Below are 25,847 nucleotides of genomic sequence, written 5' to 3'. Positions count from 1 at the left end.
TGCACCATGCTAATATTGAGTAATATCGATAATGATAATTAATAAGCAACTCGGTCTACTATGTACAAAGTCTATTTAAAAATGATGATGATAGCGATAATGTTGATTCGGTAAGAAACGTCTTCTTAAACAAATATGTCTTAAGAGACTTTTTAAAACTAAATAAGTCAGAAATATTTCTGATAAAAACTGGAAGATCGTTCTATAATTTGGGAGCAGCCATGTAGAAAGACCCATCACCCAGTGCACTTAAAGGCTTGCATGTCGGAAAGTTCAAAAGTATACCATTATCAGATCTTAAACTACATCTAGAATTTATGTCCATAACATGTACAAGACCAGAAATATATGGCGGAAAAGGGCCGCGAATGGCCTTAAACGTAAGCAATAAAACCTGGAAATCTATTCTGTACTTGAAAGGTGACCTATATAAGTAATTAATTTTTTCTTTAAGTTATTCCACTCTTTTGTTCTCCACGTTTTAATTTAATATTTCATAACGTTTGAAATGCACTGGGGTTTCGAATAGCCGAAAACTGAAGACATCAGTCCAATAACACAACAAGTTTAATTTCAATATAGAGTCGAGCACATGACAAAAGGAATCGTACGTCCCTGCGCGACCGTGCATATATTATTAGTAATGACAGCCTTTTTTTCGATCTTTATCAAAAATAATCTCTTCTCATTTGCATTTGAAAACAGTGACGTGTCGTCGCCAAAACGATATATTTTGATAGTGTTATTTTCTATCCTTGAACATGCAGTTTCACGGTGTGCGACCTGATCAAATGCGATTCAAAAGTCCAAGTCGCTGTTTCATTGGGTAGCTAGTGAGTTTTGATCCATCAGATGGCGCGTGGTACGTGTTACGTGTAATCCTCCGATCGGAAAAAATGTTTGAGTTGAGGAATATTACAAGAGGAAATGTCAGAATGTAGAAAATTGAAATGTTAGCGAACTAAATTGCCATTAATAGCCTCATTTATAAACATCAAAATAAATGCAATTTTACCGAAATAGTTATGTAACGTCGATTTCGTGGCGGATGGTCAATTCTAATGATTTTAAGGGTTCGGACAGGGGCCCGAGGATGTGAATTTTATGTTCGAGTGATAAAAGCAGCAAACTCACCGGTGAGTTTATATCTGCAGTGTAATATTCGGGTATTGAATGTAGTGCATGCCGATAAAGACAAAGGAAGTTATTGCGCAGCTGTTTACCCGGCGATATTTCCTCTGTTTTTGTCGTTAGCCAGCTTCCCTTTTCTACAAAGACTTCGCCAAGGGGTACAGAGGCTTGGTAAGTTTACGTAAGTTTTACGTTTTTTACGGTGATAGTTTCATAATTACTGTCATGAGTATTAAAAAAGGTACCACACTATCTAAGAAAAAAACCAACGCTTCCACAATCGAGAAATAAGTGTAGTAGGTGTAGTGTGGTGTAACAGGTGTAGTTCCGTACATTTCGATGTAGTAGTAGGTGTAATTTGGTTTAACATGATATTTTAGTATCATCAACTGAGTTTCAAAGCTAGTTTGAAACTCTATATGGTGATCAAATTACGTTATCAACTCAGTTGATAATACCATATTACCTTGTTATACTCTCTCACTGACGCAGCACCACAGTTTCTTTAGATACTTGCCCCCTTTAGTAATTTGGTGTAGTTTGGTGTAGTAGGTGTAGTTTGTTATAGTTTGGTGCATTCAGTGTAGTTTGGTGTGCTAGATTTAGTTTTTTTTTCTGAGATAGTGTAGAAACTTTTTCATATTCATGACGGTTATCATGGACACCTCCCAGACCTTCAGCGCTAGTTTGTTTTGTAAACTGAAGTTACTTGGGCATTTATAGCCCCGATTGTGGAGATCTAAAATGATGCAACTTCTACACCTTTTGAAGGCTCTGGTGCGGAAAACGAGATTTTAGTCGTATCTGTTTCGTTTAGCCTGTTTTTCGGTTTGATAGGAGATAGGTCTAGTTTTGAAAATCACGAATTAAATATTCAGCTCAGATTTGTCAGTTTAGCCGTTTGGATTCTATGTCAGCATTCTCTCTCCTTTCATTTTTGTTCATTCGTCTTCTTTTGAGTTATCTTTTATAGGCTGCATTGCTGTCGGTATCGTTGCTCTTGCCAGCTTAATGGCTTATTCAGTAAGACAAATTTCTAAGTTCTTTCTTAGCTACTTCTGTAGACTTTCGGAAATTTTGGCCAATGGAATTCATTATAACAGCTCATGATATGTTACTTATGCACGGCTGTGCGTTTATGGAGATATACAGAATGGTGATCCATAGAAATTGACTTATGGAACCAGCTCGTGAAATAAAAATGAAAATGACAAATATTTACCGATTGTTAGTTCGTCAAGTGTTAAAGCAAAAGTGTCTGTATGCAATCATGAACCCTCTTTGCGTTATAATTAATCGTTTAATCATATGTTTGTGTCAATCCTTGCTTGTTAATTGTTTGTTTGACATGCATTGGGCATGCATAGATTATTGAAAAACAAGAAGCGGGTTGGCAGCCCCCAGGTAAGAAAATTGGAAACTTTTTTGGGTATAATGTTCAGCATTTGCTTTCCATATGAAATTTTAATGACGCTGCTGCTGATGATGATAAAGCCTTTTGAAATAATACGCTTCCGACATGATTGTAAACCTTGCAAATAAAGTCTTTTTTTCAGCGAATGGATTACTTTTGATCTGAGATTGTGGCCTTAACGTGTGTTTTCAGAGGAGTAAGTCTCATGTTAATTGTATTATTTATATCTGCTCTTGTTTTTGAGTATCGCTAGCACTCCTAAGGCGCCACACGATAAAGAATTCGCTTTTTCCAAATGCTCTTTCTCTTTTTAATATGCGAGGCTTGCACACTTCTTGCTTCATGATATAAAAAAAGATTATGTTAAAATCGTATAAATATATATCGTGGAGGTCTATGTTTTTATTCTCGTGATCAATTTACCCTTCACAAATGTATCAAAACAGCGACACACTACATATTGGCTCTGTTCTTAACGTTTGGAATGTACAATCATGACATATATTAGTCTACAATATTATCGTAATGTCGCCATTTTATACACGTATTCGCAAAAGTTTCTGCTTTATTTTATAATTTAAACCAAAATTCAGCAGCTATATGTGATGTATGATAAAATTTGTTCAGGGCAATTGTTTACGAACATGTTCCCCTCAAATAAAATTTATTCCGAAAATATTTCCATAAGGGTTGGGGATCAGGTAGTAAAATATACGAGCAGATGCATCTCAAGAGGAACGCAATCTATAATAACGTTCTGGATAATTTGTGAACAGTACAACCACAAGCAAATTGAAACGAACAAACAACGCAAACAACGATATTAAATGTATCATTTAAACACTGAACGAGTAATTCCAACAAAAATGAAAACTAGATAAGTTAATTTATACCACAAATAAGGCGTAACTCAAATATTTCCCAAAAAAATTTTTGATAAAAAAACAAAAAAATTATGCTGGAATAACAAAGGTTCCAATGTTTTTGTCACATTTATTGGACCTGATAAGCATGGCTGATAAGAGTGTATGATTTATCCAATATAAATCATTTGTGATATTCAATCTAATCTTGCTTGTGCAATATTACCTTCGACTAACGATTCCAATCCTGTCATCGACCCTCCAATACAAATTCCCGCAAGAAAGCTTCCATAGTTAGTATTGTATGCAAACTCCGAAGTCAGCTAAGTGAGACAAAAAAAAACCACACGCCTAGAGAAAGTTTTCTTTTGATTTTGAAAACGAGACAGATTCAGCGTTGGACCATCAAGAAGGAACATGGAACATCTTCAATGGCTGTAGGGACACTGGTTTCTTTCCAAATGAATATAAAGTAGGTGACTCCTATGTTCAAAATAAATGTTTCTTCTAAGAAAAGCTTGTTGAACTACTCTGAGCGTCAGAGAAATTTTAGAAATATCTTAGAAATGGGACATAAGCTAAACTTTACTCTTTTTGCAATCCCAGTGGTCACCCATTAGAAACAGATTGAGTGAGTAGGGTAGCCGAAACGTAGTCTACATTTGTCACCATAATGTAACCTGATTTCTCGGAAACTTCAATGTTTTGCATGGAAATTTCACTTTTTAACTTTCGTTACAAATGAAAACGACAACAAACACACACCCTAAGCCAAAACGTAAAAATTAGTTTTCAGCTTTAATTTAAAAATTCGCGTTGAGTACTTAAAATTTCTCTCCACCTGATGAAATTTCAATTTAACTCACAAGAAGAACATGCCATAGCAGCTCACATGTTTCACAGCAACATTCTAGGATCAAATCGAAGGCTAGTTCTAAAGGTTGTTCTGATAGTTTCGATGGTGTATGGTATCAGCTACGGTAAGTGGAAGGATTCAGCGCAGGGGCCGCTAGTGGAAGCCTGCTCTTGCCCTTTCTCCTACCTCGCTTACGTCACTTACCACTGATCAACCGAAACTTTTACGTCTTCGACAAGGAAATTGCATATCAAGCTGACTGCGCGTACTTGCGTATGCACGTATGCTAAGAAGCTACATACCTATTCGTCTACAAAAAGATTAAAAATAGTCATTTTATTTAGGAAAAAATGAGGTGGCGTTTGAATTCCTGTGCCATTGAAGAGGGTTTGCCGAGTGTATTTGCAGACCGTCATAGACCGTCATAGAAACCGTGAAGCCTCAGCTCAGGAACTTAACTAAAGGAAACGTTTTGTTTGCATCAAAATCCAAAGAGCAAGATAACGCTTCACATAATGATAATGTTAAAAATTCGCGTCAGAATGATTTGCCTACCCTGTAAAACAGTCACCTGATAATTTTCAAAAATGCAAAGGGAAAAAGAACAATATCACGTGAAGTTGCTAAATGACAATATTACTTAGCAGAGACAAACGACACTAGACTGTCAAAAGCGTCAGAAGCCCTTTTAGGAACCATACTTAAGACAATTGTTTTTTATATCTTTTTGATGACGTTTTAGGCTTGGTCATGTATCATTCTTTGGATTTTGATAACAGGGCACTGGAGACAAGTAGTTGCTTAGGGTTTAGTTCTTCGATCTTAAAGTCCTTATTTACACAACTGCAAATAGGTTGCTTAACATGACTGTTTTTTAATAACCATCATCATCATTATCATCGTCGTCGTCTCGTATTATGTTACATTAAATTACTATTTTTACTGCTCTCATTACTGTATTATCATCGATATTGTCATTATTCTCTTGCTACTGAGCTGCTTCAGTCTGTGAACAGGTTAAAATTTGAGTTTCTGGCGCCCACGAGATTAGAAATATTACGGTTACTAAGTTTTAATTTTACATTACATTCCTGGTAAAATTGGGGATGCAAAAAAAAATTTCCTTTATTTTCTATAGGCATCAAAAATTCCTAGAAATTTTGGTTCCCACAATGTGTCGAATTCTCGACAAGGCGGAAAATTTTGAGTGTATCTACTGAGTTTATCTATCAGGATACTCAACGGACGGGCAGGCTGACATCTTCTGGAAAAATATGACAAGGCCAGATTCGTGTTTCTTTATCCTTTTAAACTTAGTAACCGTAATATTTTCCAAAATCATAGTTGCCAGAAATTCAAATTTTAACCTGTTTACAGACTGACGCATTTCAGCTTCATTGGAAAGCTCTTGAATGACTTTCCCTTTTATTATCCCGCTATTATTTCACGACCTTATTTGGTAAAATGACGAAGTAGTGGAATATATAATGAAAGCAAAAAACGGCTGCGAAACCAAACGGATAATTTTAAAATCGTATGCATAGAACTCTTTATTACCCAGCAATTACACTTCAATAGCCAAAAACGTACTGGATTTTAAACCGATTATCCCTGTTACACTTAAATTAACATCGACTTCCTCTCGAAGTTTAGAAGCTCTTTGACTCATGTTACATGCAGAGCTCTCTCCGCAAAGGGGGAAAGTTTCCGTTGACAAAAGGTAAGAACTTATCTTGGGCAAGCAAAAAACAAAACAAAAAAGCAATTTCTTGTTCCTCTCGATTTACTTGTTAGGGGACGACAGGCAAAGTGAAAAATACTCTCGAAAAAGAAACCCTTCATCTTACGTCAAACACTTTATTGACACGATGATCGGTTTTCTGGAAGGGGAATATTCTTACAGGCTATCTTTTCATCTCTTTCACGCGCCCGATTCTTTGCTTGTCTTCACTAACATGGAACAGGTTAGAAAGATTGAATCGATTGATTTAATTCGAGTTTACTAACTTAGCTAAGCTTCTTTTGACCTTTTAATCTCGTTAACGTTGAAAAGCGCATTTCAATATCAAGCTTAATCTAGTTTGGGTTTTTTAACTCGTGCTGCCCCTTATTTTGGTTTGAGGATAATCAACAGACATCAATATGTTATTATAAAATGTAATTCTAAAATTTTCTTTGGGAATGAACTCCACCCAGATCTAATACTTCGATTTAAGTTCAAAAGTGATGATGAAAACTAGCGGCAAAAGTTTTATTCCAGAAGGGAATGTACCAGAATGAAAGCGGTATTTTGGTCTCGAACGAACCGCAGTGTGTCTTTTTGAGTTGCTACAATTAATTATTTTTACTATTGAAATAATGCTGCGGGAGATTTGGACTGTTTAAATTGTATTTTTCCGAAAGAGGGCTGAAATTTCAAGTGGGCTTGTAATAGTTGATCAAATATTTAGCATTCGTCTGGCTTAATATCGAATTGAGGCCAGGTGCACATTTGCATCAGAATTACTCAGCCTTTTTACTCTGCACTTCTACTCGTTTTAAAACAAATGCGCCTGGCCTCTCGGAATCACCCTATTGATCATTAATCATGTCTTTTGAATTATTGTACCTGGTATTATTGTTCGACTGCTTTCTGTATTTCCTTTGGTTCGCTTTTTTCTTGCAAGTGCTCTTGTGATGTATTTCTTAAAGTGCCGTCGTTTTCGTATTATTTGATGTCTCTTGTTTCCATTCAACTTTTCCCGCGAAAAGATGTGCCACATATTTTACTAGCACACTACCTCATTATCATTTGTTGTATGACCATGGCGGATTATTATCGAAGATACGTGGTATACATATTTTGTCCCAAAATATGTTTTTTCATGGTGAGCAGTTTTAGTTCCACCTGTTTTATTTTGTGAATTGATACTCAGAGTCTTGAGTGTTCATCTGTAATTTTGCCCTTCAAATATCGTTTCTTGTCTCTGTTTTTAACAAGGGTGAGATTGGGTGTTTATTGTTTATCGACCAAAGTTTAAGTTCAGAAGAGATAAGAGACGGGTTTAGTCCTGTACCTCCTTGTGGCCTGCGCTTGAGGACACCAAACAAGATGGTCCCTCCACTCTCATTACAGAGAAGCAAGTGAGATCGTTAAGAGGATGTTAATCCGATTCGATCTCCTTCTTACGCGTGTGCGGTTAAGTGTTGTGACAGTAGTAAACGTATTTGTCCACTTTATCTGGTCTCATTTGTATTCTTCTTCCTGCGGTCTCTCTCCCTAATTTTATACACACATTTCACCCTATTTCTCCCCCGGGTTACCGCTGTTAAGAACGCCCAGGAACGGTTTCCATTCTCCACATAGAACATCGTGTGAGACTGACTAGATTGCATTGAATTAAAGAAATATCAACATAAATTTCCTGTTCATTTTTCTCTTATCTATCCCCAATTCTTTCACTTACCAGACAAATTCATATTCACAGGTCCGAATACAAACCTCCGTACCCAGGAAGTTTTGATTGGTGGAAAAAAGTTCAGGGAACTGCGCAGCGGAGATGAATTGATTAATTCAGAGATTTTCGAATTGTCAACTCTTCACCGCTGTCCGCTCCTTTAACACAAGGGAAATAGACATGAGCTCAAATCGAAGGATGGCCCTGTTGGTTTTTCTCACAGCGACATTTGTGTATGGCATCGGCTACGGTTTGTGATACAATTTTTAACTAAGCTTTTTGCGGAAAGATTTCCGTGCAAGCCAACATTTTATATACACTTCTTGAATAAAAGAAAACAATGGTGAAATTCATGGGATACCTTAGGACGACAGCTCTGTTTTAGAGTAGCAGGAAGTTTTTGTAACATCTTTGCGAGTTTTCATTAATAGTTTACTTATTTATTCAAAAGTTGTAATCAATTGTGGAAAGAAATGAACTTTTGTTCTCTTCACTATGCACCATAGTTAGCTATCTAGATGGGTAAGAACATTTAGTTCAGCCTCAAGGCGGAGCTCCCTGTTCTTTTTCTCGTTCTCCTCAATGCCTACCAGCAAACCTTACTTCATAGGACCATTCGAAAACATCAACAATTAAAAGAAAAATAAGGTCAATGTTTCAATTGAGGGAATTTCAAATTCTCTCAAGTGATTCAAAAGGAAATATATGGAAATTAGGAAGGAGAATTGCTGCTGAGATCTTCGGAATTTTGGGAGACTCCTTAAAGAGGAACCTTTTTATGCCTTAAGGCTTTTTTTACTTTTTCACTTATACTTTTTGTCATACAGGTGTTATTCCTCTCAGTCCCATTTTCAATTACGTTCTGATGCGAAAAGAACTCTTGGCCGTACACAATGATTCAAAATCTTCCTGCCTCCGAGACGCATTTTCGGACATTGTGCTTGTAATTGTCTACCACTATCCTCTCTACTCGAGTATCCCAACACTCACTGCACTGTACAAGAATGCCTTTCCAACGACCATGTTTTGCGGACCACAGAGGACTAAGAACTACACCGTCGAGGCTGTTGACGTTAACAAAGGATACTTTGCCTACATGTGCATGTCACGTGCCATGGAGAAATATCCTGGATACGCTGGTTATTTACAAATCAGCGATGACGTACTGTTAAATTATTGGAATCTTGTTGGACTCGACCGAGACAAAATCCGAGTATACCCCAGGTACCCGATAGCGATCAAAGGTTGGTATTGGTGGAATTCAAAGTGGGGGGTGAAAACTTGTCAAAAGGCTTTCAATGAAATCTGGGCTGTGCGCAAATCATCAAAAAATGAATGGCTGCCGAACAAAACTGGCAGTACCTCAGTTTACAAGAAAGTCCATTCCCGAGACCCGTTACGGGGCATAAACGGGTCCACCGATCTTTTCAAAAGGAGTGAAAACTGGGCTCTCCTTTGCGATCGAGGACGCTCAGACATATTCTACATTCCTGGTAAATTTGCGGATGCATATAAAAAACTCTCTCGTATTTTCCACAAGCATCAAACATTCCTGGAAATTGCGGTTCCCACAATGTGTCGAATTCTCGAAAAGGCGGAAAATTTTGAGTTTATCCGCGGAGTTTATCTGTCGGGGTACTCAACGGACGGGCAGGCTGACATCTTCTGGAAAAAATATGACAAGACTAGATTGGTGTTTATTCATCCTTTTAAACTTAGTTTTAAACATGATGGAGCTTTGAATAAGGAATTATTGAGAAGCTGGATCATAGATTATAGTGACAGTTTGAGTAAATGCTAAGGAAAAGTAACTACTAGAGCTTGTGGAGATCGGAATGCAACTTCACTCAGTGGCATCATGACGAATGGCAACAAAGAAAAAACTGCTGCCATTTTGATAACGGATGACTAGCTTCAAAGAGGCCAGGTTACATTTCCTTGGGCGTGCCAGTTTATTATGTGCAGATAATAATATCGATTATATATTTTACTCCGATACTTGTTACGGAAAGATACCATACGCTTTTGAAGATGAAGTTCGTATCCTATTGTCATGTACATTACCATAAAATTGTCCATGTACAACGGTTACCGTTATGTAGCTAGTAAATGAATAACTGGCAAGATCGCCATCAAACGTATCTGTGATCCGGTTGGTCTGCATGACAAATGTTTTTTTTTTCAGTTAGAGTAGAGTGTTACATACGCTGATCGAGTGATTAAGCCGCCGTCAGTTATTTTCTAAGATCGAGGAAAGCTTGGAACGATTAAAAGTACTTTCGAGTTGGTTCGTTTACTCCAAACTTTCGTCGATCTTACTAATCCCATGTGACTGCTTATATTCTATTCTGCCCACTGCAAGTTCGCCCACGCCTTTGCCATGCCTCCCCAATTCATGCAATCTCATAGCGTAACCATGGCAAAGTAAGCTTCACTCGTACCCAGTCAGTAGAGTCGTTTCGCACGCATACTGATAAAGTATGTTTTCCATATAAAGTATGGTTAAATTATGGTCGGTTTCACCGAATGTAACGCCTGAAACCAAAAAGAGGGAAATTTGGTAAAACGTCACTGTAAGGACGAAGCATAGCGGGTTTAGTGATTAAATTTTTGGTCACACTACTAACTTTTAATTCTGAACTTGATAAAAACGAAAAAAAAACTGACGTTGGTATTTATCCTCTGTTCATTAGTCCTTTTGGTCATGTTTATTTCTCTCTCTAATTAAAATTCATAGATTACCGGTTACCAGTATTACCGTTAGAGATTGTCGCGTGTGTCCTGTTTCCGACAACCTCCTGATATAGCTGCACACAAGTTATATCAAGAGGGGAGGGGAGAGGCGAAAAATTGTTATTTGAAATTCAAAAACCAAAGAGATTTTCCACAATTCGGTCCATAACTCAGTCAGTCAATTTTGTAGTGTCTTGGGAGCAGAAGGGTACACAGGAAGTAAAGATTGCCTCGGTCTGAGTTCATGCTTTCTTAGGCAACTAAATGGCGTCGAAGAGAAACGTGATGCTAATAGAGAATTAAAAAACGCGCCGAGTGCATTATTGAGTTCTCGAGTGTTCTTAAAAATACCCAAGTGCTTATATAACTCAACAATGCTTGAGGAACAAGTTTTTATATTTCTTTTATAAAATTTATCGTGAATTGCGCGCGCTCTTACTGATGACGTAAGCTACGTGTATTATATCTCAACAGTGCACTCGTGTGACGTAAGGCGCGTGCTCTATAGAAATATAATGAACTCGTTCTGACCAATCACGGCGCGCGCATTTCTCTGAACACTTAAGAAAATGGCATATAGTTCGTAATTTAGCGCAGTAGTTCATTGTGTTTTATCAAAGCAAGTATGTGACTCAAAATGATAAAAATGTAATGCTTTATTAACAATAAGTGCATAATTTGGACTTGTTCTTGTTTCTGTGCCTGGTGTGCTTCTTTTTTGTCCTTATCTCATTTTGACGTCATCTGTGATTTGCTACTAAACAGATGCTAGGCAACATAAAAACTACTTGCTTAATTGATGACGTGATCCAAGCGCATCTAAGATAATAGATGGTAAACAAGAATCAGTAAAAATGCGTGTATGATCGTGTAAAGTTTAATCCAAAGATCAATGGAAAGATTTATGTAAAACCCCATACTGCTCTAAAACAAAGCCTTTTGTCAGAGGATTACTATGGAACCTCTAGGGCTATTGTTTTCGGTACGGTCTTTTTTTATCAAAAAATAAATTCCCGCATATTGTTATGAGGAAAACCTTGCTAACATAACACACGCAAACCAGCAAAAAAAAAAAAAAAAAGCAACAAAAAAACTTATAATACACAGCCATTGTATTGTTATCGTAAACGTGATTTCACTTGCGCTTGCATGATTGACGTAAGGGACAACAGGAAGCGCTTATATAAAGGAATACGTGACTATCAAGGCCGAAATGGAAAGTGGGACTGTAAACAAGTTTGGAAAGAGGACGTGATCAGGCAGTAGCCCCTCACAGTCATTTCCCTTCAGTTTTTACAGTTATGATGTCGCTTAGACATGTGATGGTTTCGTGATGTTCAAATAGTGTAATTGGCCGCGTTGCCTGGTGTTGAAACGCAGATAATTGCGCTCAAATAGACATTCACAACGAGGGAGAACACGACGCCGTAACGAGACTGATTAGTAATACCACGAGAAAAACAAATACCTAATGATTATTTCTTCTAGGCAGACTGCGAAATTCGGGCACGAGAAAGATCATAGTTATTTTTTTAAACCAGATCTGTGGGAGCACATCGTCATTTAAAGTTTTCAACGTGATTTCGAGTTGTACAACTTGTTTTGAAAATTTTCTTAAACATGAATATCCCTTCCTATGTTGGACCTCTGGGAAGTGCGTTTCTATTTTTATTGGTTGTCTTCGGATTTTGCTTCTATTACTGTTATTGGAAGCCGAGACGACAGCGAAATAACACTCAAGCCGGCAAGAGTACGGCTTCAAGCACTGGATCTCCTAGTTTTAGTGCGCGCTCATGTCCCTCGAAGGGGGTGAAGACCTATCTATACGAAGAAGAGTTTGGTTATGGATCAGCCTTGTCCCCATACTCGGCTGGTTACTGTTTTCACGGAGGTTTCCCGATTTCTACCTCTACAGCGACTTATTATCAACACAACACGCAACCTGTGAAAAAATATCCAGGACCGGCAGTTGCTAAAGTAGTGAAATCAGGAAGTAAACAATGTCCGAAGGCGAAACCCTGTGAACTACGGGTAGACATGTTGAAAGAGCATTTGCACGGCGTAGGACATAAACCATTTCCCGTTCGTCAGCTTAGCTGCGAAAGTCAAGGTAGTTATCGAAACTCCTCTCATTTGCAAGTTATTCAAGAGAGTGAATGCGAGGGGGAAGAGAAAGAAAACGAAGACATTTCGGAGATCAACTCTAAAGGGCGTAGTGATGTTGTTTGAAACTCCATAGTCAACCAACTCTGGTTCAAGGTATGTTCCCCAAGGCTTTTTAGATCACGACAAAGGATAAAATGTTTTATGATTATTATTCTTATGTTGAAAAAACTTTTTTTTTACTTTACATCGTGCTCTGTAGCTAATATTACACGCATTATGATAGAGTTCAGGTGTTTGCTCTAAAAACAATATAACTAATAAATTACTAGACTCAGTTGGATACCTCAGGTATCTTCGAAGGGGAGAAGGAATTTTTCTTTCTCGACGATTGTTTCGTAAAATGATTTTTGCATAAAACTTGTGTTTATGTCTTGGGGTGGTCAACTTTTCTGATCCTTGTTAAGGCTGTAGAGGACCATATTATTTGAGTCCGTTCATTCTTTAGTGAGTGCATTTGATCATATTCATGTAAATGTGTATCGCTCTCTGGTTTAAATCTATGAGAATTCTATCACATACGCTGTTCTTTCACTGATTATACACACCTTCTCATTTTTGATCCGTTTGTAGAAAGTGTGTAGAAAGGGTAGGGTAACTTTTTGACTGGTTGTATGTCCATAAGATGACAGGCACAACATCTGTTTACTTCACACTCAGTGTTTCCACCAAAAAATACATGTAGAATAGTACAAAATATGTTGTGAAGTAACTAATGAATATTTTTCTTGGTTGAACAAACAGTAGCATTGGCCATCACAATTTAGCCTGAGAATTCTTAGTGGTTAAATTGTAGAATTCTCTGATATGTGATACCTTATAAACATGCTTTCCACTGAATCCCTCCAATCCTTAAATCTACTTAAATGATTTTCTGCACTGTCTGCCTTACATTTGTTTAATTTTAGTCCTAGGAATTTTGAGTTAAATCAACCAATATCCCAATGTTGGTATTTCTCATTTTTCTTGTTACCTTTTCTTCTTGTTACCTTTCTGCTGGAAAATGGGTTGATATAATAAGGTGAAATAAATTTTTAGTTACTCCTTGTAATGAAAGGGCTTATTTTTATTTTAACTGCAGATTAAACTTTATTAGTGGTATATAGTAAATGAATCGAACCTGGGGGTAACATGCATGGTGTAATTAAGTAGTGTGATGGTCTAGGTGAAAGTAGTCCTGAGAAGGACTGTTGTCGATTGTGGTGATTGATGCTGTGCCAACCTTAGTAGAAGTCATCAGCAGAGTCAAGTGAAAATTTGTTGTCAGTCGAATGTTCTAAGTCCTGTGTGTATAAACTGACCTGAAGTGAGTGGAATGTCAGTCACCTCTGCCAACAACAGTCTTTCAACAATCAAACTACTCTATTAAATTTATGAACAATACAAAAATCTCCACTTGGTGAGGTGAATCAATGAAAGGAATTCTCGTGGATCCACATGTCTTAACACCTTGAAATATCTTACATTTGATATGCTATTTGCTTGTTTTGGTACTTTTGGCAGCTAAATTGTGTAAGATCCTAGGAGGCAAAGGGTTTAACAGTGAAGGGGATGGAGTTAAGATTGTGATCAACATTATCAGATATCTTCAGATTTTCTTTAGAGGTTGGTATCTCTGCATCTAAGTGCAGACAGCATAATGTAAAATGAATACATAATCATATAGGCATAAGGAGTAGTATGGTTGTTGGGTGGCATTTACCTTTGATTCCAGTTGATGATTAACTGTTCCATTGCATGTGAAGTACACCCCATGGGCACTAACCAATTTTGTGCCTGGAGGGGCTTTGCTTTACAACATGAGTCGCAATCTGCAATTATCCAGTTTGCAAATCTATCTTGGGGCTCCACAATGTGCATTATTTGTTAGGCATTTGTGTGGTTAATGGACAAAAATAAGCATTACATTTTATCATAACTTATACGTATACGATTTCAAGAGAACTATTTATCATGTAGATAAAGTTGATTACTCAATTTTAAAGTAACATAAGTTGTCTTATTTTTAGTTAAAGTATTATAATTTTTAAAATATTTTTTACATTTTCCAAAAGCATGCTAGCTATAAAAAGAGCCCTGAACTGTTAAATATCTGTTTCATGTAGATACTGTTCTAAACAGTGTTAGAAAGATTTTGTAGTGCTATTGTGCTAATATGTAAATATGACTTCAAATGATAGAGAAAATTATTTTGTTTTGAATTGCATGATATCAGGTGTTTTAATCAAAATTTTCAATGAAGACTTCTTGATTTTTGTAGCCATATGCTCTTCCAGTGAGGCAGAGATCGAACCCTTTTCATGGGCATAATTTCACAGATGATTCTTCTTTTTTCTGCCTCAAATTTCTTTAAATGTTATAGCTTGGTATTATTGATTTTCCAACTTTCCATTGTTTGTTTTCCTTTCTCAATTTCTCCATGAGCATGACAAAATACCAGATAAGTTGAGCTTTTAACCCTCTAACTCCCATCAGTGACCAACACAGAATTTCTCCTTACAATATCAATGTAATATCAACCAGGTGAGTGACGAGAATAAAGTAAAATATCAATTTGGGGATAATTAGTTGATCCAATACTAAATTTTCTGAACTAACATCATAAGAATTGTATGGCTGGCAGTAAGGAGAATTACAAATTTGATCTAGGAGTTAAAAGGTTAAGAAGAAATTTCTTATTGTTTTTTTTTTCTGGGAGTAAGTAAGGTTCAATTTCAAGCTTTCATTACTGTCTGAGTTACTTTTGAGATTACTTACAGTCAGTGCAAAGAACTTTTGTCATCTAGATCCTTGTTATTTATATACATTGTACCATCTAGCATTTAAATTTGTCCACCAATACATCATTTTGTTATGCTGTTACTGATTTCACTGATTGAAGCTTCTTCATATGCTTGTACAGAGTGTTTAGTTATAAGCAAGTATTGAGTAGTGTTTAGATATAAAATTTTACTTTTACCAGGTATTATTTTTTGTGGAACTTCGTTTTCAGTGAATGTGCTTTGTAAGGAAATATCCTTACTCAAGTGACAGCCATCATTGATTATTGGAAATTCCAAGGGGCTAAGGGCAGGGAGGTTTTACTGATCTGAACCCTCGGTATATTGAGATATGGAAATTTTACTGTATTAACTCTAAATGATTTGCTTGTAACAACAGTTTTCTACACTTGTACTGATTAGAAATTTTGCATATGTTTATTATGGTCCTATGCAATCATGCAACCATGATTGCATTAGAATAGCTATTTAAAGATGCCAGAAAAAAAGTAACCTTGATCAGGCTGATGCGATGTTAGTATTAAATATAATATGGGAGGCTTTTTTATGTGATGTAAATTTATGATGTAAAGCAAATTAATTTATTAAAGAAATGAGCCATTAACAGAAGACTTGCTGTTGTTTGATATTTTTTGATACACATTTGGGCAACACTGAACTGTATAATTTACTGGCACACAAATTTGTGTTGGAACTTTATCCAGAATTTTGCCCTCTTAGTTTTAGAATAAATTGCTTATGGGTATGACTGACTTTCATTTACCAAAAGTCCTTTTGGGGAAATTTGAAGTTGGGGAAGAAGTTTTCAATGTTTCAGTCCATGAGATATTGTGTTCCCTCCAGGGCCCAGTTGTTCAAAGGCTGATTAGCACTAACCTAGGGTTAAATTGTAATCCAGCTTTCTTTATTTCTTTGTTCAAAAGTATTTTAGGGAAAATTTTCACCATTCTTTTTAGGACATCCAATGATCAAATTGCAAGCAAAAATATTTGAACTGAATTTTGTCTCAAAGTTTTCAGACCTGAAATCAAATTTCACACTAACCCTGGGTTATCTTAACCCACCTTTGAACAACCGGGGCCAGAATTGAGATATATATTGGTGGAGGTATATATGTCTATATATCATGCTTAAGCTTTCTGTCTAGTTTCCGTAGAAATGCCTCTGATGGAACGCAGATGTTCCCTTTTGTCCTGTTTTAGATATTCAGTAAAATTAAGGGAAATAAACGACTGGCAGGACAGTAGCAGCATAGTGACATAAAGGAAGCATAAACAACCCAACTCAGACCTCCCTCGTTTTTTCACTCGGCCGCTGACATCAGTCATTTGCCATCGCGTCGAATCGCGCTTTCATAGACTCGGCCTGGAACAAGAACAATTTAAATGGAAATAGAACAAAAAGATACAAATAACAATGTAGCATGTTGTATTTTAAGCAGCCTCAGAAACTGGTCAGTACTCCGCATGCATTTATTTTTCTTGTTTATATATACATATATACATATATATATATATATATATATATATATATATATATATATATATTATGAGAGGAAAAAAGGACGCAACTACATTTCCCGACAAGCCTGTTTCGTGAATCGCTTCACTCTTCAGGGGTTTAATGAATTCATCCATTCATGAATTCATTAAACCCCTGAAGAGTGAAGCGATTCACGAAACAGGCTTGTCGGGAAATGTAGTTGCGTCCTTTTTTCCTCTCATAATATTTATTCTGCTCTGCTTCAACGTATTGAGCACTGTTCCACGCGAAAATCGACTTGCAGACTTCCTCTATATATATATATATATATATATATATATATATATATGTATATATATGAGGAAAAAAAAAGTATAGACTTAGAAAGGCACAAATATTATATACTTTGGTAGTAAACATTTCGCCAGTTAAGGCTTCATCAGTACAAAGTTATGCAAATTAAGGCTAGTTAAATTTATACAATAGGCTGATAAGGTTCGTTAACTTGAGGCGTTACTTTAATGTTAGTGTTCATCCTACAAATCCATTCATGATCGTGATGTTCGCTACAAAGCATTTCTTAATTTCAATTTTAGATATAAAATTTATATACATAACTTCCGCGCTCGGACACACTCTTATCAATGAAAAGCTTGTTCCCTATAGCCAAGGACATGTTTCAATCCTATTATTTCATGTGGTGTCATCAACAGTGTGCACTTTCGATCCATCCTTTGAAACTAAAAAATCTTTTTGGACAGTTCTTGCCTAACTCAAACAGACAGTGCTGAGTTAAATATGGCTTCAAGAACAATCCTAAGAGCCCAGCGGCATATGTTCCAGCGGATGATCCCAGCGTGAATATGCCCAGCGCGAACTCTCTTTCTGTTGCATCCCTGACTTGCTCAGTTATGACAAGAGGCAAGTTTGCGTAATGGCTACCTGTGATCATGCCAAAAACGAAACATAAAACCAGGATGACTTCCATTTCAACGATAGGGTGAAACCATGATAAAAACACAAGACAAAACATCATGATGTTGCCAGCAGCAGCTAGTATCCACGTGTGTTTGATTTGTGCATAACTGGCTACACATGGACACGTGATTGAAAGCAGCAGAAGGTAGGAGCGTCCAATCAGTGAGCCGATATCGTGAGTGAGCGAGTAGTAAGTGTAATGACCAATGAGATCGTGGGCCTTTTCTGGGAGTGCCAATGTTGGGATGATCGTTTGAATCGAGAGGCGATCCGCAAAGTATTGCATGAACAGGTAACTTAAGGGCACGAATATGTGAAGGGAGACACGCACTTTTACTGTTATCATGCTGAGTTTGCTTGCTTTCTGTTGATCGCCAAAAGCATCGTAATCAACTTCTGGGAAACAAGTAGAGTTGTGTCTCGATCGCTGATCGACGTGAGACTTGTCCAAGGCTGCATACATAAAGACGAAGAAGAACGTGGTGGGGATGAGGAACGACACCGCAATTCTAGGCGGAACACATGTCCATGCGGATATACCTGTTAACCAAAAGGCATTCTACATGAAGTGAACAAAACTGTGGTCGGGTCGACAAATTACCCATATCCATAATCATTTATGCAGTAGCTACGACACACACAGAGCACAGAGAAAGGAGAGGGGGGATGGGTTCCACTCAGAAGTAAGATCAATTTTTCAGGGGAACATAGCCCCGACCCCCAGGGAAGTTTTCATCATTGGGAAGTGTCTTCAATGCCTAAAATGTAGGAATCTGTTCCAATATCCTCGCAGTGGAGTAATAATTTTACTCGGCTCAAACTATTGTTTGACTTTAGCCACGTACACTCTCTTTCAAATTCTTAGTCATGTAATGTAGATCGTTACCACTTCAGTGAACAGCTTTTACTGATACTCATCCAAGCGTCCCCATCTATTTGCAATGCGAATTCGTGTCTAGGTTAGACTATTCTCTTACTTTCTTCTCTAATTTGCCTAATTTTCCATTCAATCCTTGGAAAAATCAGTTCGTTTAAGAGAAAATAATGGGCCGGGGAGATAGAACATGGAAAAGAGTATTAATCCCCGTTATCTCAAACTCTATTTCATTTTCCAAAGCTATTCGCATTGAGTAAAATCCTAAACACAAACCTGAGTAATAAAGAGTACCTAGTACAGCACCCAAGCCACCTCCTGCCGCGAAACTGATAACGGCGACGTCTCCATAAAAAGTTCCGAGAGAAAGAAACGTATTTTCTGCCATTGCGTTGCCTACTTGAAAAGAAACAACTCCAACAAGTCGTGATGCGGGTGAATTAGCAACAACGATTATCAAAAATGCGACTGTATGAAGGACAAACAGCAGAACGATTTTGCCACTGTATGGAAGAACTTTCCACGAAACCCACGGAGCAAACAGTTTAACCATTACATGTGACATCCCTGACACTACCATGGCTTGCTTCATTGCGACAGAACTTTCCGCGAATGCATCCAAAGAGGCCGAGGCGATCACCTCGCGGAGGAACACCTGAAGATAACCAAATACGAAGAAACAGGACACGTTAAGAGAGGATTCCTTTATCATTTCAGGCCCCATCTCGATTTGCTTTTCCTTTCAAGACTGCATATTTTGAGATTGGTCTCATTTGAAGTAATCAGTGTTATAAGTTTGCTACTATCGCCGAAACTGTCTCTGTATAAGGGATAGTTGACGTATGTTGGACTTTGTGTTATACCACGCTTGATCAGTAAACCGCAAAATGTCTGCTCGTTTTCTATGGCCCTATCTAGGCGTCATATCCGTCCGGTTATAAGTAGGATGAAGAGACATCCCCGTCATTTCTGAATATCTATGTCTTTCAATCGGCACGACCACAAGCTTGGAACAAATTAATTATTCGAGTGATTTCTAGAAACAATTGCAGGGTTGGTAAGAGTGACTATAGATATGTATATTTCTTCTATTAGTAAACACAATAAGTTTGTAATCTGTGCGTCTTTTCTTCATTTACATATGTCTGGTAATTTCTTTTTTTATGTCTTATTAAAACAGCAGATCATCATCAAAATTATTGCTATGTCTATTTACGTAAGACGCCGCCTTAGAATATTCAAGAAAAGGAACAATAGCAAAATACTCAACGAATTTTCGGGGAGACAAAGAGACTTGAGCCAAAAAAAAAATTCTGTGTCCCTATAAGGAACCTAATCTCAGACCTTCGGATTCCGCGCTCCGATGCTCTACCACTGAGACTTTACGGTGAGCGAGGTGTATTACGAAGTTCATATGACACGCGTTCTGCATACTGCTAGGATCAGTAATGTCCATAGCGAGATCTATAGAGATAGATGTGTATATATATAGAAAGAGATCTGTTTATTTGTATAATTCCGTAGCGTCATAGGTTTCTAATGAAAATAAAGTGGGAGCTAATGTGACATACAATTTCGTCCGTGCTTCTGCGATCCGTAGTAGATGAATAAATAATGAAGTACGGTGAATATTTTGCATTCCAGCCCAAGAAGGTATTTTCCTGTCCTTTCTGTTTACAGCTATCGTTTTCCCTCCTTCTAAAACGAAGGGCTTGATTCTCTTCATAACCATCTATGTTAACCCTTCAACCTCTGCTGGTGATTAACATCTTTATTCTCCCTACACTATCCCCCCTGAATCATGCAGTAAGGTCACGAGAATAAAGAAAATGATCACCAGCTTGAAAAACTCTTGATTGATAAACAAGTGCTCCTTGTCAGCACCTTAGAAGATGTATAGAGAACAGTATGGAGAATATACATTCTGGTGTAAGGGAGTAAAGGGTTAAACGATATTTCAAAGGATTCTTTCGTTTCTTCAAAGCTTCTTTATCGCAAAAAGGTTTCAAGCACTAAATTAGACGTTCGAGGTAAAAACCTTACCCTCAAAGGACACCTCATTGAATTCTACTCCAATGACACTTTATAATGTACTCTGTGAAGTCTGTGAGACCGCTGATCAGTGTTGGCGGACTTTTAGTCCGTCTCAAGATAGAACAACACAAATACACAAGGAAATTTTTACAGTAGCTTTATAACCATCCTTTTGTCTTTTAAAAGCTAGAAGCTTAGTAGATTCTGTCGCATCGGTCATTGTAAAAACTGTCTTTGTTTTTAACGCTACTTTTCGACATAGGAAAAGTATGTCTGACAAAAATATTCACCAAAATATGAATATTCCTTTGCCAGCTTCAGTAATGACAGGGGATTAAGTTTAGATGATAAAACAAAGGATTATGTTGACAGAAATACCGGAGGTACATGATGTGTATTTGCATATTTGAGCGGTCGAACGAAAAAAATCATTTCTCGAAAACTAAAATATATTTTCACAAAAAAACTTCACCACAATTATAAGGACATATTAAGCTACAAAATGTGAAAGTAGAAATGAAAACGAATTTTGGGCGACTTGCCAAAATATTTCAAATTTATTCGATGGATGCTGACATCCTCTCCTAATTTGATGCTAGACTTCAACTATAAATTATAAATGACTTATCCATCATGATCGAAAACTTGAAAACAATTTGTTGTAGGCGTCATTGGAAAACACGATCATAGAAAATTAATGTTTGTAGGTAAGCTGTAAGGGTCTAAAATTAGAGTTGTGCGTTTAGTCGCTAAGGATGAGGCCATGGTAACACCAATAGAAAGCTGTTATTTGGCACACATATGCTAATTTCTTTTCTGAGCCTTATCACATAGGCCCAACATAAAAGTTTATGATCTGTGACATAACGCGATCTCTTCCTGTATATATGCATTATTGATCAAGCTTGTTTGGTCAGGATGGCTGGTGTTTTTGTGCACCGATGGCCGGCGCTTTTATGCACCGAGACGAAGTCGAGAGGGAAGTCTGTTTTAGATAATGATTAACAGGATGATGCTGCCTCAAGAACTGAGGACTTTGTGAACTTGAAATGAAAAGGAAGATACCACCAAGCATTGTGAACACTATTCTACAATTAAGAGCAGAACTGCTGCAACGCAGGTGCGTTTAAAAAATTCTTTAATCTGAAAGCTTCTGAGGCTAGTATTTTATTGTCAGTTTTCTTTGGGACTGCCATCAATTGGTTGGACAGTATCCTTTCCCGCGATTTCTTTGCGGAAGGAGACAAATGTGAACATGAAAACAAGTATGAAGATGGAGGCAAATGTGAACATGCAGACAAATATGGTGGGATAAAAAATTTGGTGGGATTCTCATATTTTACACTATGGAGTGTTGATGTAAATAAGTATATCATTGGCTGAGAGGTACCATACCAAATAAGGGTTTCGGCAAATGGCGTCTCTGCAACAGGTAAGGAAAAGCACCTCTTTTATAGGTTTTTTGGTTCGTTCGCCTTTCCAGCGAAAGGACAAGGAACTGTGCTGTCACAGAGACTCTTTTTAGATTTATTTGAAACGAAAATTAGAGGTTGCGCAGAAACGAAAGCAAAAATTTAGCTTCACAAATTTGTGTTATAGCCACTCTACGAGAGTTACAACCACAGCTATGAACGAAGGGCACCAGTACGTCAAAGGTAAGGTTTCTGTGACTGATTATAGCTATAATTTGATACCTTAGCTCCATGTGTTACTTTGAACTGTATCTCCTTCGAGGAAGCAGAGATCTTCAGTAATCAAAACTTTAGGCTGGTTGTAGGGCAACTTTAATTATATGATGCCTTGATATTATATGATATAATATGATTTTTGAGAAGCCTGAGAAAATTGTATTTTTTATGAGCATTACTTTACAATTACGTAGCAAATACAAACAAAATAATGATATCCTCTCCTCGACCAAATCATACTTCTTCGTCTCACTCGATGTATCATTGGTGTGAATGTTTTTAAAAGCATACTCTCTTTGTTTGACTATTGTTGTCTAAGGTAGTGCGATTGGACAATTTTAAAGACTGCGTATAAATAGTATTGTAGCTTGGCTGTAAAACGTTTGTGATGATGCTTTTTACCATAGTTTGTCATGGATATACATACATGTATCTCATACTAACTTTTCCCTCTTGTGCACACATGTTGAAATTATTTAACTTTTCTATCTTTGCCTTTTATACTGGAATGAACTTTTCGTGGTACAAAATTTACTTTAATTTGATTTATCTCCTTGCTATTTTTTCTCGTTCAGGAATAATAACATAATTTGGCAAGTCATGGTGGGTTCAAGGAAAATTCGACAGCATGTGCTTCAAACGGTATGAAACCAAAAGACACATATGGTAGATTACAATAAACTAATTTAACACATCATAGGCTCGCTAAATTTATATGAGAGTGTCCAAAAGTCATGCTGAAAGGGAGGCGTTAACGATTTTTATAAAGGCTTAATCGCCAACACGAAGCCTCAAACGAAGATTTATCGTGATGACACCAATGAGATACATGTGATAATAAAGACAAGGAAAGCATATGAGCGTGTATGATACTACTGATAGGAACATGGTTTAAATGGAGAATATAACTATCCTCACTTCTCTTTTATTTTGCAGGCATGGTTGACTGCGACAATTGCAATAGCACAAAGTCTCTCCCAAGTACAGGCAAGTTATGTCCTCATCAAATTTAAAATCAATGGAGTGTGCTTCCACATCATTATGCCTCATCAGTCGGTAAAGCATTAAAACTGGTTAACCTAGGGTTTTTACGCTTTATAAAACTGCAAAGATTGCCAACACTGTTTTCAAAATACACTTCATTTGAAACTACGACATGCCGTCAGAATACGGAGATTCATTGATTCAATTTTTGCAGTTATGAAGATAATGCTAAAAAGTTTGCATCATGCCAGATTAATATTAGAAAGATATTCTCTAGCTTTATTTCGTTATGTGAGTGGTCCCAAAAGGTCATGCCAATTTTTCAGACAATCAGATTCCCAAATACAATTGAAATTCTTCAGAAAAAAAATATATAACTGAGCATATAAGACATTTTAAAATTACTCTGTAGAAGTTCCACGACTACAAAAAGGAGGCGTGTTAATAGAATTATTTTTCAAATTCTTCCTTTAACAGGATGGTGCAGTCGAGTATGCATTGAGCCCAAGGTCTGGGTAAGTTATTTCTACAACTTATTCAAGCTGTATGACAAAATAAAATACCAGAAAGACAAATCTGTATATGGACTGGAAGAAGGCACAAATACACCGTAAAAAATACAAATAACATTTGTTAGTTAAAAAATTACTTTCCAAAAATTAACCTTCTTGCTATTTTTTTCATAATTTCAGGCGCAATAACATAATTTTGCAAGTCATGATGGAGACTAAGAAAATTCGACAGCATATACATCAAATGGTAAGGAAACAAAGCACACATGCTGTTTACTAATATTAACTAATCTGACCCATCACAGACACGATAAATCTGTAAAGAAGAGTCCAACATTCATGCTGGAAGGGAGGCGACAACGATTTTCGTGGAGGCTTAATCGCCAACACGAGGCCTCGAACAAAGATGTATGTTAAAGACAGTCCAACGACACACACGAGATAATAATAATAGGAAAAGCACATGCATGTGTATGTTATGATACCACTGACTGGAACGTGACAAGAATAGAGCAACGCATGACTCTTAGCAGAAAGTTCCGAAATTTCACTCTCCTTTGTTTCACAGGAATGGTTGACTGACACAAATGCAATTCCACAAATTCTATAGGTAAGTGATGGGGCTCACCAACTTCAAAACCAGTGAAGTATTTATTCGTATTAAAAGCGTCAAAAAGTTTAGTATATATATTGGTGCAACCAATGAGACCAAGGTATGGATAAGTTATTCTTGCAATGCAGTAAAGCCTTAAAGAAACAAAACAGTACTGAAGAATAGCACAAATACGTCATACAACTGGATATAACATTTGCTGTTATAGACATGTTTTCATTTATTAATCTACTTTCTCTTTCTTTTTTCCTATTCAGATCCGTTTCATGAACTTGCAAGTAAATGTAATTCTATAAAAAACTGTTATGGGTACAATTCAGTGTGCTGTTGTTCTTTTTGTATTGTAAAAAGTGGGCTTTAAGATTTAAGAAGGAGGTTCCATAACGTATCAGTAGAAAAGTCACACAGGAAAGTGAGGAGAGACTTTTGAAAATGTTTCTGAAAGATTGGCAAGGTAGGAATGGAGCCTTTAAAAAAAATTCCGTTTATATTTACACGTCACTTGGTAGATCTGTAGACAAAGGCTCGTATTACATTTGAGTGTCATATGCTCTTCAAATGAGGAAGAGAACCCCTCCATGGGCAAAATTTCACAGATGATTTTTACTTTTTTTCCTAAAAGTGAAGAGGGTTCAAGTTGAACCCTTCATTATTGTGTGTGTTACTTTTGAGATTACTAGCGAGCAACTTTTGTCCTTTAGATCGTTGTTATTTATATACATTGTAGCATCAAGCACATTTAAATTTATCCACCAATACCTCATTTCGTTATGTTGTTACTGATTTTCTTCATTAAAGTTTCCTCATATGCTAGAACTGAATGTTTAGTTGTAAGCAGGTATTGATTGGTGTCTAGATATAAAATTTAACTTTCACCAGTTTTGAGTAAATGTGCTCTTTAAAGAAATATCCATATTCAAGTGACTCCCATGGTTGATAAATGGAAATTCCAGGGGGGTAGGGGCAGGGAGGTTTTATCTGAACCCTTGGTATATTGGGGTATGGAATTTTACCGTATTAACTCTAAATGATTTGCTTGTAGCAACAGTTTTTTTACAATTGTACCGATTAGGAAATTTGAAAACATTATTTATCATACAATTAAATCCTCTGAGGAGTGAGTAGCTAAGAAAAAAACAAAGAAACTATACTTGTATCCCTAGAAGCCTGTTTGGTAATTACTCACTCAACAGGGGATTTATAAAATCATGTGAGTAATCACGAAACAGGCTTGTAAGGATTAAAGTATAGTCTCATTGTCTTTTCCTTACCTCAATATATAGCGCGCTCTACTTCTACGTATCG

General features: G+C 36.9%; 3 protein-coding genes across 6 annotated transcripts; 2 read left to right on the top strand and 1 right to left on the bottom strand.

Annotated features, from left to right (window-relative positions):
- The first annotated feature begins 985 nt into the window (after nt 1-985).
- Nucleotides 986-11,081, top strand: LOC131797496 (uncharacterized). Of its 3 annotated transcripts, XM_059115133.2 has the most exons (4): nt 986-1,302; nt 3,798-3,880; nt 7,732-7,951; nt 8,529-11,081. In XM_059115133.2, the coding sequence occupies exons 3-4, from the start codon at nt 7,882-7,884 to the stop codon at nt 9,500-9,502; spliced, it is 1,044 nt and encodes a 347-aa protein (XP_058971116.2). In that variant the 5' UTR covers nt 986-1,302; nt 3,798-3,880; nt 7,732-7,881; the 3' UTR covers nt 9,503-11,081. The 3 variants fall into 3 exon arrangements, with proteins under 3 accessions (XP_058971116.2, XP_058971109.2, XP_058971102.2); XM_059115126.2 differs by lacking the exon at nt 3,798-3,880; XM_059115119.2 differs by lacking the exon at nt 986-1,302 and having other exon boundaries at nt 3,670-3,880.
- A 6,171-nt stretch (nt 11,082-17,252) lies between these two features.
- LOC131797636 (uncharacterized) lies at nt 17,253-19,507 on the bottom strand. The gene is made up of 2 exons (XM_059115291.2): nt 18,988-19,507; nt 17,253-18,377 (listed from the first exon to the last, which is right to left on the bottom strand). Exons 1-2 carry the CDS (start codon nt 19,433-19,435, stop codon nt 17,566-17,568), a joined length of 1,260 nt encoding a protein of 419 aa, XP_058971274.2. The 5' UTR covers nt 19,436-19,507; the 3' UTR covers nt 17,253-17,565.
- A 2,147-nt stretch (nt 19,508-21,654) lies between these two features.
- On the top strand, nt 21,655-25,290 carry LOC131797841 (uncharacterized). Of its 2 annotated transcripts, XM_066171352.1 has the most exons (8): nt 21,655-21,865; nt 22,345-22,400; nt 23,009-23,075; nt 23,370-23,420; nt 23,895-23,932; nt 24,110-24,176; nt 24,498-24,539; nt 24,800-25,290. In XM_066171352.1, the coding sequence occupies exons 3-7, from the start codon at nt 23,034-23,036 to the stop codon at nt 24,537-24,539; spliced, it is 240 nt and encodes a 79-aa protein (XP_066027449.1). In that variant the 5' UTR covers nt 21,655-21,865; nt 22,345-22,400; nt 23,009-23,033; the 3' UTR covers nt 24,800-25,290. The 2 variants fall into 2 exon arrangements, with proteins under 2 accessions (XP_066027449.1, XP_066027448.1); XM_066171351.1 differs by lacking the exon at nt 22,345-22,400.
- The last annotated feature ends 557 nt before the right edge of the window (nt 25,291-25,847 follow it).

This window comes from Pocillopora verrucosa, chromosome 8 (assembly GCF_036669915.1).
Source record: "Pocillopora verrucosa isolate sample1 chromosome 8, ASM3666991v2, whole genome shotgun sequence".
Taxonomy (NCBI): domain Eukaryota; kingdom Metazoa; phylum Cnidaria; class Anthozoa; order Scleractinia; family Pocilloporidae; genus Pocillopora; species Pocillopora verrucosa.
Note: the sequence above shows the minus strand (reverse complement) of the source record. Positions and strands in the feature narration are given on the sequence as shown.